General features: G+C 38.3%; 1 protein-coding gene across 1 annotated transcript in view; it reads right to left on the bottom strand.

Moving 5' to 3' along the window:
* Positions 1-18,682, bottom strand: part of ugt8 (UDP glycosyltransferase 8) — an 85,378-nt gene that overhangs the window by 38,088 nt on the left and 28,608 nt on the right. Inside the window, exon 2 of the mRNA XM_022681786.2 lies at positions 7,254-8,089. Coding sequence (XP_022537507.1) covers positions 7,254-8,087 — 834 coding nt within the window. The 5' untranslated portion in view covers positions 8,088-8,089. The remainder of the gene's footprint in view (positions 1-7,253; positions 8,090-18,682) is intronic.

Below are 18,682 nucleotides of genomic sequence, written 5' to 3'. Positions count from 1 at the left end.
AAGTAGTGCGCACACCATACCTAGCTTTAGTTTGAGTAAAGCAGGTAGTTTCCCACTTTTTCTGTGGACACTTTTGAGTCGTTTGCTGATATTATTTAGTTTGAAACATCATATAAATATGTTTGAAGCACTAAAGGTAAATAATATTGGTTGGGGAAGGAGATCTCACTACTTTTTTAGGTGTTTTTCTCAATGGGTTTCTTGTAGATTTGGCTTTATCGCACTGGGATGTCATCGCTATTTTTAGAAAGAGTAAGCTCTGCCCTTTCTAACCGTATATGGATTATTTTGATGTGTGAAGGGATTCCTGAATAATTAAGTTGAGAACACAAGGTGCGATTTTAGGCAGCGCTCCGCAGCGCCTCCTAGCGGTGTGGCGGTATGTGAAAAAGGCTTACTGCCCAGCACTATGTTTGATACTTTCAAAGTTCTTAAAATGTCTTTTTTTTTTTACTGAGTTGAGTTGAGATGTTCTTGCCATAATACAGCTGTGGAAAAAAAAAATAAGAGACCACTTAAAAAAAGGTTGAGTTTCTTTGATTTTACCTAATTAATAAAAAAACTCTAAAATATAATCAAGAGGAAGATGGATGATCACAAGCTGATCATCAAACCAAGCTGAACTGCTTGAATTTTTGCACCAGGAGTGTAAAGCACAAAGTTATCCAAAAGCAGTGTGTAAGACTGGTGGAGGAGAATGTTATGCCAAGATGCATGAAAACTGAAAACTGTGATTAAAAACCAGGGTTATTACACCAAATATTGATTTCTTAACTCATAAAATATGATATGAATATGAACTTCTTTTTTTTTTTTTTTTTTGCATTATTCGAGGTCTGAAAGCTCTGCATCTTTTTTTATTTTGTTGTTGTTGTTATTTCAGACATTTTTCCTTTTTTCTGCAAATAAATGCTCTAAAAGACTTAAATATTTTTATTTGGAATTTGGGAGAAATGTTGTCCGTAGCTTATAGAATAATTTTATTTATTTTTATTTTATTTTACTTAAATATAAACCTATAAATAGCAAAATCAGAGAAACTGATTCAGAAACTGAAGTGGTCTCTTCATTTTTTCTTCTTGTGGAAGGAAACAGCACAAGACTACGGTAAGCCTGGCTTTTCTCAGTATAAATACAGGTCTGACGATATTATGCAACCTCAGCTGAACCTATTAAAGACCTTTCAGCATGACTAGCGTTAGCATTGCTCAGTTTCAGTCAGAATGAAGTCAAAGTCAAAGTGGTTTTTATTGTCATTTCAGCTATATACAGAGTACACAGTGAAAAGAAACAACATTCCTCCAAGTGCACACTGTCTTGTTATTTATTATTCTTTGTCTGTATGGTGTTGTATTGTCTCTCTGCACTTTTGTACTGTTGCACTATTGTGCATGAGCTATTCATTAGGATAGGATATTATTATGGTGCTTGTGAAATGTACGGGATTCACTGTCACACAAGACTGAGGGTTTGTGTTAACATACTATTAGCATTTCGCAGTGAATAAGGCTTATCTAGTATTAGCCGTGCGCTAACAAACAAGTTAGCTAGCGTTATTGTGTAGTGTTGTGTACAATGCTGAGAGATTGCTCTGTTTTTACCTTTTAAAAGAGGGTCTCTGTTGCTAGATTCTGCTAGATTTTGGGTTATAGTATTAGCATTTGTAAAGGGCATTGCATGAGGCTAGTGCTAGTTTGTTTATTAGCATGTTAGCATTCCCAAAGAATCAGTAGAGGTTTTTGTTTTCGCGTTTACGTTGCTTTCTTGCTGTACGATGGATTGCTGGGGGTTTATGTTAATGTATTGATAGCATTTAGAAATAAATAGGGTCTAATATTATTAGCCATGTGCTAACAAACAAGTTACCATTGTTGTATAGTATTGATTTGGACAGAATGCTGCAATTTTCCATTTTAAAAAGGGCTTTGTGTTAACATATTAGCTTTGGGCGAGTTTGTGCTAAAAATGTTAGCATATTAGCCCTGGTTCAGGTTGACTGTGTCTTATTGGAGGTTTGAGCTAGCATGTTAGCATTCCCTGAGAATGGGTAGGAGGTTTGCGCTAGCGCAGTGCTGGAGAAATGCATGAGATTCATTTATTGTCACAAAAGACTGTGGATTTGTGTTAACATACTATTAGCATTTAGAAATGTATGAGGTCCACTAGTATTAGCCATGTGCTAACAAACAAGTTAGCTAGCATGGTTAAATAAGGCTTTGTAGGGCTTTATGTTACTGTATTATCATTCTTTTACACAATTTGGGCTACGCATGTTAACATTTTAGCTCTGTTTCATACTGAATTATTGGAGATATGTGCTAGCATGCATGAATCAGATCCACTAGTATTAGCCATGCGCTAACAAACAAGTTAGCTAGCATTGTTGAATAAGGTTTTGTAAGGCTTTCTGTTACTGTATTATCATTGTTTTACACAATGATACAATTTGGGCTACTCATGTTAGCATTTCAGCTCTGCTTGAGAGTGACTTATAGGAGGTTTGAGCTAGCATGTTAGCATTCCCTAAGAATCAGTAGGGGTTTTATGTTGTTGGGGGGTGCTGGAGAAATACATGGTATTAATTGTCACAAAAGACTATGGATTTGTGTTAACATACTATTAGCATTTAGAAATGTATGAGGTCCACTAGTATTAGCCATGTGCTAACAAACAAGTTAGCTAGCATTGTTAAATAAGGCTTTGTAGGGCTTTATGTTACTGTATTATTATTCTTTTCCACAATGTTACAATTTGGGCTACGCATGTTAGCATTTTAGCTCTATTTGAGACTGAATTATTGGAGATTTGTGCTAGCATGCATGAATCAGATCAACTAGTATTAGCCATGTGCTAACAAACAAGTAAGCTAGCATTGTTAAATAAGGTTTTGTAAGGCTTTACGTTACTGTATTTTCATTGTTTTACACAATGATACAATTTGGGCTACACGTGTTGGCATATTAGCCCTAGTTCAGAGTGACTTATTGGAGGTTTGAGCTAGCTTGCTAGCATTCCCTGAGAATGAGTAGGGTTTTTTTGTGCTAGCGCTGTGCTGGAGAAATGCATGAGATTCATTGTAACCAAAGACTGAGGGCTTTTGTTAACATACTATTAGCATTTAGAAATGTATAACATCAACTAGTATTAGCCATGTGCTAACAAACAAGTTAGCTAGCATTGTTAAAAAGATTTTGTAGGGCTTTCTGTTACTGTAATATCATTATTTTACACATTGTTACAATTTAGGCTACACATGTTAGCATTTTAGCTCTGTTTCAGACTGAATTATTGGACATATGTGCTAGCATGCATGAATCAGATCCACTAATATTAGCTATGTGCTAACAAACAAGTTAGCTAGCTTTATTAAATAAGGGTTTGTAAGGCTTTATGTTACTGTATTATAATTATATAAACACAATGTTACAATGTAGGATGTAAATGTTAGCATTTTAGCTTTGCTTGAAAATGAATTATTGGAGGTTTGAGCTAGCATGTTAGCATTCCCTGAGAATGATTAGGGGGCTTGCGCTAGCATGATGCTGTAGAAATGCATGGGATTCATTGTCACAAAAGACTGTGGATTTCTGTTAACATACTATTAGCATTTAGAAATGAGGTCCACTAGTATTAGCCATGTGCTAACAAACAAGTTAGCTAGCATTGTTAAATAAGGCTTCATAGGGCTTTTTGTTACTGTAATATAATTATTTTACACATTGTTACAATTTGAGCTAGAAATGTTAGCATTTTAGCTCTGTTTCAGACTGAATAATTTGATGTTTGAGCTAGCATGCTAACATTCCATGAGAATCAGTAGGGTTTTTTTGTTAGCGCAACTTCCTAGCTGAATGAAATATCATGAAATATAATTATTAAAATGCTTCAGAGATGTCATTTATTTTGCATTGTTGTGTGACTCAAAATCCCATCTATGCTTTAAATATATATATATATATATATATATATATATATATATATATATATATATATTCATAATAAATCTATACCATAAGGTAAGATATATAGATTTTAGTTGTGTCTCTGTTTTTTTTTTTTTTAAATCTCCGTAACACATTACCTCAACTGAAAAATCTGGAACATTCTACAACAGGAAGTGACATAAGCTGGTTCTTCTGAAGATCATGAAAAGAACAAAAGTCCCTCTTTTTTCTGTGTATTTTATCTTATTGTAACTGTGACACTCCTTCCTGTTACCTAAACTAATTCTTAGATCTTATTTGTTTATTTTTTATAATACAAACTTTGGGAAAACCACTAGAATGTGCTCAGTCTTTTTTTTAGATTTTGCTAATTCTATGCTAAAAACACATTCCTGTTACTTTCATTCCTGTTACTCAAAACATACAAAGTAACAGGACTGAGTGCCAGTAACAGGAGTGTTTTTTGTTTTGTCATAAAAATTAAGCATGTGTTATTAAATTAAATTTAAAATTAAGTTTAATTTGGAAGGGTTACAACAAACAATGGGCACCCATTCGGTGGAATGGACTGTTGGCTCATTGGGTTCATTTAGCCATTTAGCTATTTTTTAGCCATGTGCTAACAAAAGTTATCTAGCATTGTTGCTTACCGTTGTCCAGGTATCAACCTTAGCATCTTTAGCCCTGGTTCAGGGTGACTTATTGGAGGTTTGAGCTAGCGCTGTTGCATAGTGTTGTACAGGTATCAACCTTAGCATCTTTAGCCCTGGTTAAGAGTGACTTATTGGAGGTCTGAGCTAGCATTGTTGCATAGTGTTGCATAGGTATCAATGTTAGCATGTTTAGAGCTGGTTCAGAGTGACTTATTGGAGGTTTGAGCCAGCATTGTTGCATAGTGTTGTATAGGTATCAACGTTAGCATGTTTAGAGTTGGTTCAGAGTGACTTATTGGAGGTTTGAGCTAGCATTGTTTCATAGTGTTGTGTAGGTATCAATGTTAGCATCTTTTGCCCTGGTTCAGTGACTTTTTGGAGGTTTGAGCTAGCATTGTTGCATAGTGTTGTATAGGTATCAATGTTAGTATCTTTAGAGCTGGTTCAAAGTGACTTATTGGAGGTTTGAGCTAGCATTGTTGCATAGTGTTGTACAGGTATCAACATTAGCATCTTTTGCCCTGGTTCAGAGTGACTTCTTGGAGGTTTGAGCTAGCATTGTTGCATAGTGTTGTACAGGTATTGACGTTAGCATCTTTTGCCCTGGTTCAGAGTGACTTCTTGGAGGTTTGAGCTAGCATTGTTGCATAGTGTTGTACAGGTATCAACGTTAGCATCTTTTGCCCTGGTTCATAGTGACTTATTAGAGGTTTGAACTAGCATGGTAGCATTCCCTGAGAATCAGTAGGGGGTTTGTGTTAGCGCGCAGCTTCCTAGCTGTATGAGGGAGTCCAGCTGCATCAGAATGGTCTGCGCCGGCCTGGCACTGACAATCCGCCCGGCACACTGGCCTCACTGTCCTCCACATACATTCTACAATGGGCACATTTACTCACACACCCCGTGTCTACACACACACACCCGTCACATAATGGCGTCGATGGCACACAATGAGCTCCTTTGGGCGATTGGTATTCCAAAACTGCAAGCCTAGGCTAAGAACCCCCCACTCCTATTCCGTGCAGCGCTCTGTGCAAATCACTCACATTGATAAGGACGGCCTTTGTGATCCCGTAGGGCGTATTTAGCACGGAATAAGGCATACCGTCGGCATACTGTCGGAGAAGGATATATATAGCATTTGTGCTATATATATTTATATATATTATACGTACACTAAAGTAAACATACACTTAGGATATGAGTAATGAATTTTTTAACGGGTGTGGGATGGCTATTTGGCATTTCGGGGGTGGGCCCGAATCAAATGATGGCGAATCATGACGTTACTTGCTGACGTCCATGAACAGCATCAAAATGTAGAGGGGGCTGGGGGGCTTCAAAACAACCTCAAAACTTCACACAGACAATCCATTTACTGAAACGGCATTGAAATAAGGCTTGGCTTGTGGATGATGTCGTAATCGACAGTCATAACTTTTCTTGGTTTGTGTGGAAAGTTTGGGTTTGAGCCTTGTTTGAAAAGCACACCCTACTATTCAAACCTGCCGACTACGCCAAATTCTACATAGAATAGTCATACCTGTCATACATAAGGCCAATTCCTTTGTCCAGGGTGCGAATTATGGGGGTATGGAACCCCCATAATTGTATGGAACACAATACATGTTGACACTAAAAGAGACAATAAGATACAGGGACCTGTAGCCACTAGGCTGTCTTTTCCCAGAAGCCCTGAACAATGATGCACTACCAGAGACAATTCTAGGATCTAGAAGATCTAAGAGTTTTAGGGGTTCCGAACACCCAAGGGCACCTATTTCTAAAATTGGAATGGGACACGTCCCACCCATCCCCCCGATTCCTGCATCAAAGTTGTGCACTATTGAAGCAACTTCAGCCAATTTTCTACATGATATTCAATTTTTCTCTTAACAACATCTATAAAATTGGACATTATTGTTAGCCACTCTCTATGGGTCTGGCAGAAAATTAAATCTAAATATATTAAAGTTCACCATTTACTTCATTTTCTCCTTTTTGGTATAACTCAGAACTACTTGATTATAACGGCATGCTTTCTTTCCAATACCAAAAAGTAATTTTAAAAGGAATTTTTGTTGTTTTCCGCAGACAGAAAACAACCGATAAGGGTCAGGTTGGTTGGAGCTGACAGAAAGGCTACAGTAACTCTTGCAACACTTGTAGCACAATTGTGGACAGCAGAAATACATCTCAGAATAAACATGTGCCAAAGACCACTTTGGCATAACGAGACATTTGGACAATGTGCTAAATATGCTGAGAATATATATATTTAATAAACTAAATCAACTAAAAAGTCTAGCATACATTTTTCAATTACCTCAACTAAATATATAAAGTTCAGACAAACCCTAAATTATATTAATGATAAAAGAACTATTATAAATTATATGTTGAAGTGATTCAATAATTTAAGTTTAGCTAACATTTAAGACTTTTTAGGTCAATTTAATGAGCCATAAAGTTGTACTAACTTAAAAAAGGCCAGGAAATTAGTAGCTTAATGATTTTAAGTAGTAGTGACTCATATCCTTCTCATGCTTCAGATCTGAATCCTAAGTACTGTTATTTCTGACCCTTATTGCAAGGTTACCAAGAAATGCATGATTAGAAAAGAACCTCTACGTTAGGCAAGGATGGTAGTCTGTACCTGTGGCAGAGGGTTGGGGGGCTTGGTGAGGATCCCCCCTACGTAGACGACGTGCGGCAGGGTGGGCCTCGGGAACTCCAGGGCCATGTCCGTGCAAAGCATCCAGAGGCGACTGCCCTGCACCAGGTCGTGCATGGACACGGGTGGCTGCACGTCGTGCTTCCTCATGATGCGGTCATATTTGGGCAGCACGAGGAACTGCACTCCGAAGCGTGAGACCAGGTAGACGGCTGTGTTGACCAGACGCTGCGGCAGCGACATGCGGTCCGTGAGCAGCGAGTTGAACTCGGGCACATAAGAGAGCGGCGCCGGCGCACCCACCTCGGCCGGGTACCACAGGCCGGTGCTGAAGACGGCGTACTGCACGCCGAGGATGTGGGCGATGACAAAGCCGCACATCTCGTTAGGGTCTACCAGCAGAAGGTCAAAGCGTTCCCGCTTCAGCTGCTCCATGACTTCCAAGCTTCCCACCACGCTGTCGCAGTTCTGCGAGTAGTGGTCCAGGATGTCAAAAAGTTCCAGCGGCGTCAACTGTCCTGAGAAGATGTTGCGAACCTTGGACTGCAGGAAGTCGTCTGCTGAAGAGCTGTTAAAGATGCCCGGGTACCTCTGTAGCCTGTAGTGGTTGGATGGAGGCACCTCTCGACCTTCCGATACCAGGAAGACGGTGTCGTGTCCCTCAGCATGCAGGGCTGACGCAAGGGTCTTGAAGATGTATAGATGGCTTTCGAACATAATTGGAGGAACCACAACGATCTTAGCAGCCCACAGCGGACTCGGCGCGAAATACCACAGCAGCGAGACCAAGAGGGCAGGGACTCCATGGGACTTCATGGCTGGAGGGCGGAACAAGAAACAGAAAGTTAAAATCTGATCTTAGCCATCATCTGAATTAAATGCAGTTATTAACATTCTGAACACTTTATTGAAAGGCAGAATTCACACCGATGGACGTGGTGGTCTGGAAGTGAGGTGTGTTCAGGTAAATTTCTGGCGGGTTTCTAACTTGGTGGCGGTAAATACAGGTGCGCCACTGATCGATTAAAACCCTGACAACAGTCAACAGTCAGCCAAATGCCTTGCCCAGTGCCTTTAGCAATTAACTATAAAAAATATATATTTAAAAATCTGCACAGTAACTGTAAGTTATAATTAGTTTTATTTTTGTTCTGACATTGTTCTTGATTATAAGGATTGATATTTCTCTATGTGTACACATATACATATGGAAATAAAAAATTAAAAGAGACAAGCACTTTGACTGAACATACATTTATTTTTATTTCACTTCGCTATCATTAAACTGATTCTATTTTTCTATTAATTCTATTAATTTTATATTATTTATATTTTTAAAATCACGTCTCACACTGTCCGTCAGTTATATAAATAATACTTAAAAAAATGTGAAATACACAGATCTATAAAGCCATATGTTAGAGTTTGTTTCTTATCGCCTGTTCACATTTATTAAAATATAAAATATATTACTTCAATAACTAAAGTCTAGTCAGTGGAGCGAACACCGGAGCCTCGGTCTAAAACAAAAGGAAAAGGCTACAGGTATAAAACTCAGTTCAGTTAAATAAACTTAAGTTGAGTAAGGATCTGTAAATTTAACCAAAGCTCAGTGGTGGGGGGCTTCATACCTATCTACTAGTCCATACCTAAAGTGCAACGTAAAGGATCTAGGTGCAAATGCAATAAAATTGTTTTTTTGTTTTTTTTAGGGCTGTACAAGCAGTACAAGCAAATGGCATATTCCGCAGAATCGGTGCCATTTCTGTCCCCAGGAAATTTCATGTATAAATGTACACACAAAATAACTTTAAAATGCTTACTGCAAAAATAAGACTGGAATTAAAAACTACTTAGAACACTGAAAAAATAGCATTTGTTAACTGTCCCCACTCTCTAACTATGAACTTTACCATTAAATATAATTATTAAAATAGAGTAACACGAGTGAGATTCAGGAACAGGACTGAGTGCCAGTTACAGAATTGAGTTTCAGTAACAGGAGTGAGTGCCAGTAACAGGAATGAGTGCCAGTAACAGGAGTGAGTTCGAGTTATAGGACTGAGCACCAGTAGCAGGACTGAGAGCCAGTAACAAGATTAAGTGCTAGTAACAGGAATTTTTGCCAATAAAAGGACTAAGTGCTAGTAACAGGACTGAGTGCCAATAACAGGACTGAGTTTCAGTAACAGGACTGAGTGCTAGTAACAGGCCTGAGTGCTAGTAACAGGACTGAGTGCCAATAACAGGACTGAGTTTCAGTAACAGGACTGAGTGCTAGTAACAGGACTGAGTGCCAATAACAGGACTGAGTTTCAGTAACAGGACTGGGTGTCAGTAACAGGAGTAAGTTCCTGTAACAATATTGAGTGCCAGTAAAAAAGTGATTTTCAGGAACAGGAGTGATTGCCAGTAACAGGAGTAAGTTTCAGTAACAGGATTGATTGCCAGTAACAGGAGTGAGTTTCATTAACAAGAGTGAGTGCCAGTAACAGGAGTGAGTTCTAGTAACAGAAGTGAGTTTCAGTAACAGAAGTGAGTGCCAGTAACAAGAATGATTTACAGTAACAGGATGGAGTTATAGTAACAGGAGTGAGTGACAGTTACAGTACTGAGTGGCAGTAACAGGACTGAGAGCCAGTAACAGGAGTAAGTGCCAATAACAGGAGTGAGTTTCAGTAACAGCAGTGTGTATTGTCCCCTGGTTTATTGAATTATTAATGTGAATACTAGTCAGTATAAACTCTTTTTATTTAAATTCTGATTGGTTCATCTTTTATCCAATTGTTTAATAAATTGCATGATAATAATTTATCAAATTTGATCAATTTTAGGTTTGGGTCTACTTGAAAAGATAAAAATAGATTTACATATATATTTGCATGCATATATAGTGATTTTCTTTTATCATAAATATCAATTATTTTATCATGCAGTCAAACATTTCTTTAAAATAAAGACTTTCTCGAGAGAAAATAAAAGGAATTAGTGGACTTGCTGGAGATTCATCTCAGGAGACAGCTTGGGAATTCCCACACTCGTATACCTTATGAGGTTCTATCTTGTGAGAACAACCATGTAAGTTGAAGTTAAAGAGTGTAGAAAGAGTAACAGTTAACTGGAGCTGCCAGTTGCTAAACAGCAGCATTTCTTCTCAGTGGATGCCGTGTTGCAACAGGATGGTTTCTAAACCAGCCTATCAGATTCTAGAGGAAGTTACCAACAGCTGTACTTCTGCCTTTTCTTAATTACTTCCATAACAATGTGTCCTTGGCAACTTCCTCAGTTCCTCATTTACATTTCAGAGCCTTTAAAAAAAAGAATTCACTGTTGCAACCATTACATAAACAAAAAATGGGTTTAGGCCCCATTTACACCTGATCTTTTCACGTCATGCACCTCGGGTATCAGGATTATATATGGATAAAGCCAGAGTGTGTAAAAATGTAAGTGTAAACCCAAACAAAGATGATCTGAGACGCATTTAAAACAGCTTTAGCCTTTAGCTCAGCTTAATACTTAAGTCCCAGTTTCACCATTTCCACTAGTTGTTGTGTTTTTTACATGGATCTCCGGGGAAACACGCACCTAAATTGTAATTGCGGTGCACGGCAGTGGACAAATAGCTATTTTATTAAACTGAAGGTGATGAAACTCAGAGATGGAAGTCCAGAATGGACTAAAACTACCGGAGGACCACGGAGTTCAGCGAAAAACAGAAGATAATTCAGCCTGTAATTTTCTCAGAGGGCGTCTGAGAAAAAAACAAAAACAAATACATGGTCATTTCGGACGAGAATAAAATCACAGAGGACCCTCCATAAAAGAGAAAATTACCCCAGCAACCCCTGAGAAAATACACCTGTAACACAGGCATACCGAAACCAGGTCGCGACTCAGAACCGTCTACTTCTCTGAGACTGTTTGTGTCCAATCACTCAAACATCTACAGGAGGTAGTCTGAGACACACTCGAAATGGATACAAACAAGGGCGTAGGAGCGGACTTGATATTGGGGGGGGACACATTTGCCAATATGAACCCAAGCCCACTCTAAAAGTAAATTATTATTATAAGGTGATTTAACAACCTAAACATGTTACTCCACGTTACATTTACTGTTGTTAGAAAAAATTATGCATGCAATGTCTGAATAATATACATACGACAAAAATAATCAGTTATCACCTAATATTTAAAATAATATAACAGATTTGTTTATTATTATTATTATTATTATTATTATTATGTATTGGCATGTCAATTCTGTCGTATATTTACATTTTCTCCTGCGCTTTTTTTTTTTTTTTTTTACTGAGAGCTCTTCTTAAGATGGTGTCCTTTTATGTAAAAGAATGTAACTTTACGTTTCATAGAGATTTTTATAAACATCAGGACATGTGGTCTTACTGTGAACTACAAATGAACAGAAGTCACGTTACAGCAGTGTTTCTCAACCCTGTTCTTACATATTCTACTGCATATTAACACTGTTCTGCATATTCTAGAGCTTCCTCTGCTTTAAAGGCATTTAATAAAGTTAGTGGTGGTATGATGTGTCTAATACACTGCTGGATATACATAATGATTCATTTAGGCTCCATAGGGGGCTACATTTGCACACTGTCTTGTTATTTATTATTCTTTGTCTGTATTGTGTTGTATTGTCTGTCTGCACTTTTGTACTGTTGCACTATTGTTCTGTCTACACTGTGTTAATGTGCACCATGGTCCCTGGAGGAACGTTGTTTCGTTTCACTGTGTACTCTGTATATAGCTGAAATGACAATAAAAACCACTTTGACTTTGACTTTAAAGGATTTTAACAGGTAAACTCAGTAAATTACTGTTTATTAGCTGATCAGCTGGATCAGGTGGAAAAATTTTGGGGCAGTGATCGGGGTTAAGAAACTGCTTTAAACTACAAACACAAAGTACTGTACTAAATTCTGGCTATCCACTACATCTGGCTTCTAGTTAACTAGTTAGCTAAATGAATATTCGTTCATTATAGCTCACAGTAAGTCCTGTAATCCTAAATTAATTGAAATGAAGCAGTGATTAGCTGATCAGGTACAGGGCAAGTTGAACATTACATATATAGTTTTTTTTTTCTTTAACCCTGACTCCCAATCAAGCTAATTCTAAAGTTATTAATCACAGTGTGTTTAATCTGTGGGCTGATTCAGAGACGTGTATTTTTAACCAGCTAGCAGAAACATATCATCACAGTTGACGTGGTTAACCTACCGTTACCTTTCTTTTAGAAAAATCTCCGTATATCCATCTCTGTTTTAAAATCAGCTGAAGCTGCTGCGTCCCGATCCCGCTGCTAAATCTCACAGCGAGGGGGAGGGGCTTCCAAACAGCAAACTGCCTCTCCTTCGCGCGGCGCAAAACCAGCAAGCTGATTGGCTGTTTCTACTGAGAGGCGGGACTTAATACCTGAACCGGCTTCGTGATTGGTCCGGTCTGTCTCCTCATTAATAGTACACCTGATCTGAGCGAAAAGATGTCATTTTTGGGGTGGACAAATCCACCTGTTTCTAATATTGGGTGGGACATGTCCCACCCATCCCCCCCGGTTCCTACGCCTATGGATACAAATCTGATCACCCAATCCATGTAAGAAGGTGGTCTGAGACACGTTTAGAACAGACTCAAATCCGATCCATCAAACATCTACAGGAGGTGGTCTGAGACACACTCAAAACTAATACAAATATGATCACTTACAATACTTCAGAAGGTGGTCTAAGACACATTTAAAAAAGATACAAATCTGATCACTCAAACCATGTAAGCAGGTGGTCTGAGACACATTTAAAACAGATACAAATCCAATCTAATCACAAAAACATCTACAGGAGGTAGTCTGAGACACACTCAAAACAAATACAAATATGATCACTTACAATGCTTCAGAAAGTGGTCTAAGGCACATTTAAAACAGCTACAAATCTGATCACTCAAACCATGTAAGCAGGTGGTCTGAGACACATTTAAAACAGATACAAATCCAATCTAATCACTCAAACATGTACAGGAGATGTTCTGAGATGCACTCAAAACAAATACAAATATGATCACTTACAATGCTTCAGAAGGTGGTCTAAGACACATTTAAAACAGCTACAAATCTGATCACTCAAACCATGTAAGCAGGTGGTCTGAGACCAATTTTAAACAGAAACAAATCCCATCACTCAAACATCTTCAGGTGGTGTTCTGAGACGCATTTAAAGCAAATACAAGTCCAATTACTTAAACTACTTAAGGAGATGGTCTGAGACACATTTAAAACGGATCCAAATCCTATCCCTCAAACATCTACAGGAGGTGGTCTAAGACACATTTAAAACAGATACAAATCTGATCACTCAAACATCTTCAGGTGGTGGTCTGAGACACACTTAAATCAAGATACAAATCCAATCTAATCACTCAAACATCTACAGGAGGTGGTCTGAGACACATTTAAAACAGATACAAATCCAATCTAATCACTCAAACATCTACAGGAGGTGGTCTGAGACACATTTAAAACAGATACAAATCCAATCTAAACACTCAAACATCTACATGAGGTGGTCTGAGACACACTCAAAACAAATACAAATATGATGACTTACAATACTTCAGAAGGTGGTCTGAGACGCATTCAAAACAGCTACAAATTCGATCACTCAAACATCTACAGGTGGTGGTCTGAGACGCATTTAAAACAGATACAAATCCTATCACTCAAACATCTACAGGAGTTGGTCTGAGACACATTTAAAACAAGATAGAAATCAGAACACCCAAACATCTACAGGAGGTGGTCTGAGACGCATTCAAATCAAATACAAATCCCATCACTCAAACCATGTCAGTAAGTGGTCTGAGATGCATTTAAAACAGTCCAATCACTCAAACCATGTCTGAGACTCAAATCAAACAGATTCAAATCTAATTACTGAAACCACTTATATCTACAGTTGCAAGAAAAAGTATGTGAATCCTTTGGGATTTTAAATGTTCATTAAATGTGTTCTGATCTTCATCTAAGTCACAACAATAGACAAACACAGTCTGCTTATAAACTAATCCCACACAAAATATTATATGTTTGCATGGTTTTATTGAACACAACATGTCAACATTCACAGTGAGTAGGGGAGAACTATGTGAACCCCTATAGATTGCTTGATGTGAATCACGCCTCGCACAAAAGATCAAGCTCTCAGAAGACCTACGTTCAATAATTGTTGACTTGCATGAAGCTGGAAAGGGTTACAAAAGTATCTCTAAAAGCCTTGATGTTCATGTGTCCACGGTAAGACAGGCGGTTTACAAATGGAGAAAGTTCAGCACTGTTACTGCTACTCTCTCTAGTCGTGGTAAAGTCCTGTAAAGATGACTGCAAGAGCACAGCACAGAATGATCAATGAGGTGAGGAAGAATCCTCTGAGGAAGAGTGAAATCTCTGGCACATGCTAACATTTTTGTTGACAAATCTACAACAAGGAAAACATTAAACAAGAATGAAGTTCATGTGACAACACCATAGAGGAAGCCACTGCTGTCCAATAAAAAAAAAACATTGCTGCACGTTTGAAGTTTGCAATAAAAGAGCACCTGGATGTTCCACAGCACTACTGGCTAAATATACTGTGCACAGATTAAACCAAAATTGAGTTGTTTGGAAGGAACACACAACGCTATGTGTGGAGAAACAAAAAGACACAGCACACCATCATCAAAACCTCATCCCAACTGTGAAACATGGTGGAGGGAGCATCATGGTTTGGGGCTGCTTTGCTGCTTCAGAGCCTGGACGGATTGCCGTCATCAACGGAAAAATGAATTCCCAAGTTTACCAAGACATTTTGCAGGAAAACTCAAGACCATCTGTCCACCAACTGAAGCTCAACAGAGGATGGATGATGCAACAGGACAACGACCCAAAACATAAGAAGTAAATCAACAACAGAATGAATTCAAAAGAAGAAAATACATCTTCTGGAGATTTCTGACCTCAAGTAAGCGATTTACACCATATATCCCAAGAATATCTATCTATCTATCTATCTATCTATCTGTCTGTCTGTCTGTCTGTCTGTCTGTCTGTCCGTCCCTGAGCTTTACAGCACTCCTCAGTCTCACTCTTTAAATACGGAGCTCAGTGTACTCTAGCCTCAGGGTACCTGGGGGACTGTGGGCAGCAGGTGTGTATATTTGCTGTGTTTAGAAGCAGGTAATGGTGAGACAGCGAGAGACAGAGGGAAGGAAATCAAATTTCATCTTTTACAACATAATACCGGTTCTTCTTCTGCGGCTTCAACAGTTAACATTAAGCAACTAGCGCATTACCGCTAAATATTCTGCAACCTCCTGAAGCTTAACGGCTGATAAAGAATAAGCAGCTCATCTCCTTCTGCAGCGCTTTTCATTATAATAAATCCCTCTGGGTTTACCTCATTTCTGCCTCATCACCGTGAAAATCACTGTGCTTTCACTGTGCTCACTAGGGGTGTGATACTTCATATCGAACACGACAATATCACCAAAATTATTGCCGCAATAAATTTAAAAAAGCAATCTGTGTTTGTTTTGCCATTTACTGTACCAACCCAACCAAACCCTAAACACCCTATCAAAACCAACTCAACCAAACCAAGAGACAAATGCTCAACGTTCACAAATTTAAACCCAATCCAACCCATCCAAACCCAACACAACCCAACTTATGAAAATATCTCCAAGAGAAACTGAAAGAAAAATGTTTAGAAACTCATTTACTGATTCAAATCTAACCCCCCCCCCCCAAAAAAAAAAAAAAAAAAAAAAAAAAACCCATCCAAACGCAACTCAACCTATCAAAACCAACTCAAACAAACCAAGTGAGAAATGCGCTAAGTTCATAAATTTAAACCCCAACACAACTTAACCCATCCAAACCCAAACCACCCTACAAAAACCCAAAACCAACTCAACCAAACCAAAATAAAAATGCTCAATGTTCATAAATTTAAACCCAATCCAACCAAACACAACCCAACTTATGAAAAACAACTCAACCAAACCATTACAAAAATGTTCAAAAACTCATTTACTCATTCAAACCAAACCCAATTTATCTACATAACCCCCACTCTAAAAAAAAAACAAAACAAAAAAAAAACCCATCAAAACCCAACCCAACCTATCAAAACCAACTCAACCAAACAAAGTGAGAAATGCCCAAAGTTTACAAATTGATTGACTAATTTAACCTCAACCCAACCCAGTTCAACCCATCTAAACCCATCAATGTTCACAAATTTAAACCCAATACAACCCAACCAAACCCAACACAACCCAACTTAAGTAAAATAACTCAACCAAACCAAGAAAAAAGTGTTCAGAAAATTATTTACTGATTCAAATCTAATCCAATTTATCCAAACAACCCCTACAAAAAGAAAAAAAACAACCCAACTCAACCAAACCAAGTGAGTAATGCCCAAACTTTACAAACTGATTTACTGATTCAAACTCAACCCACCCCAGTTCAACCCATCCAAAGCAATCCTAACTTAACAAACCTAAACCAAACCAAGAGAAAAATGCTAAAAGTTCACAAACTCATTTACTGATTTAATCCTAAACCAACTTTCTAATCCTAACAAACCCAACCCAACTTGTCAAAACTCAAAACAAACCCAACCTATCAAAACAAACCAAGAGAAAAATGTTCACAACATTCTTGATCATCATTACTGTTTTAAACCTAACCCAACTTATCCAAACCACCTCAACCAAACCCGAACCCACCTAATCTATCAAAACAAACTCAAACAAACTAAGAGAAAATTGTTTAACATTCACCAATTAAAATACAACCCAACCAAACCAAACCCAACACAACCCAACTTTTGAAAAAAAAAACTCAACAAAACCATGAGAAAAATGTTCTGAAACTCATTTACTCATTCAAACCTAACCCAATTTATCCAAACACCCCCCATCCCCCCCCAAAAAAAAACAAAAAAAAACAAACAACCCATCAAAACCCAACTCAAACTATTAAACACAACTCAACCAAGAGAAAAATGCTCAATATTCAAAAATTTAAACCCAAAACACAACACAACCCATCCAAACCCAAACCACCCTAACAAAAGCCAAAACCAACTCGACTAAACCAAGTGAAAAATGCTCAATGTTCAAAAATTTAAAACCAATACAACCAAACCAAACCCAACACAACTCAACCATAAACTCATTTACTGATTCAAATCGCACCCAATTTATCCAAACAAATCCCCAAAATCCAAATCCAAACCCAACTCAAACTCAAACCAAGTGAGAAATTCCCATTTTTTTACAAACCCATTTACTGATTCAAACCAGAGCAAACCTATAGCTACAGGTGTGAACACACCCTGAATTAGCATTATGGAGAAACTACAGGACTATGATATCACCAACCATCGCTATTTTCTGCAGGCAGGAAAATATCACAAGATAAAGTGGCGTCGGCTTCACCTACCACCTAGTCTTAACTCCAGACGAGTCTCCAAACCCGTGCACCAGCTGCCGAGGCGGGACTTGTCCCAATTCTTCAGCTTTTTAAAGGACAGCTGTCAGGTTTCTGGTGCGCTCCTCGCACGCTTTGGCTCAGGTGGTTTCGGGTGTGCTATCACCATTACAACTTTTTCTTTTTCAGACCAGACCTGTTGACTGTTGCCTGGGCAACCCGGCCGGAGCGGAGCTCTACCCGGGCGACGTCACAGCTCGGGTTTCCAGAGCAGAGCTTGGGTTACGTGGTCTTCGTCCCTAAAAAAAGAGAGATGCGGCCCTTTCGCAAACTTCCTGAAGCTTTGAAGTGCTTTGAACAATGAAAACGTTAAGAGGCTAACGACCCCCGTTCACGTGCAAACCGTCACCTTCGCACGATTCAGGAGGGGGTCCATCATTATTCATGAGTGATTCTCGAAAGTCGCTGGCCTGTGCTAAACGCAGGCTCGATATTAAGTTACGTTAAACTTGATACTTTCATCCTACGAGAAAAAAGCGAGAAAAATCTACTTACGAAGAAACGTGTTTCCGTCAAATTGTGACGGCTGAATGCATAAAACCACATAAGCCACACGTGTGCAAATGCACAAGTGATATGATGTGTTAACAAAGAGGATGTTCTGGTACCTTCCTATCTAATTTCCTATATATATTTATTGATATATTGTTATATATTTTGGTGCTATTACAATCGTTACTTTACAGCAGAATTGCTTTTTATCAAACCTGTGAGTCCAACTTTGACTTTTCACAAATCGTACAATGAAAAAACCAACGCAAACACAGACATGTAGGCCAAAAAATCTAAGATTTAAGGCAAAAAAAATAGGATTACAGACATATTTTTAAAATACAAATTTAGATAA

The sequence above is a fragment of the Astyanax mexicanus genome, chromosome 25 (genome assembly GCF_023375975.1).
Source record: "Astyanax mexicanus isolate ESR-SI-001 chromosome 25, AstMex3_surface, whole genome shotgun sequence".
NCBI lineage: Eukaryota > Metazoa > Chordata > Actinopteri > Characiformes > Acestrorhamphidae > Astyanax > Astyanax mexicanus.
This window is presented reverse-complemented; position numbering and strand designations above follow the sequence as displayed.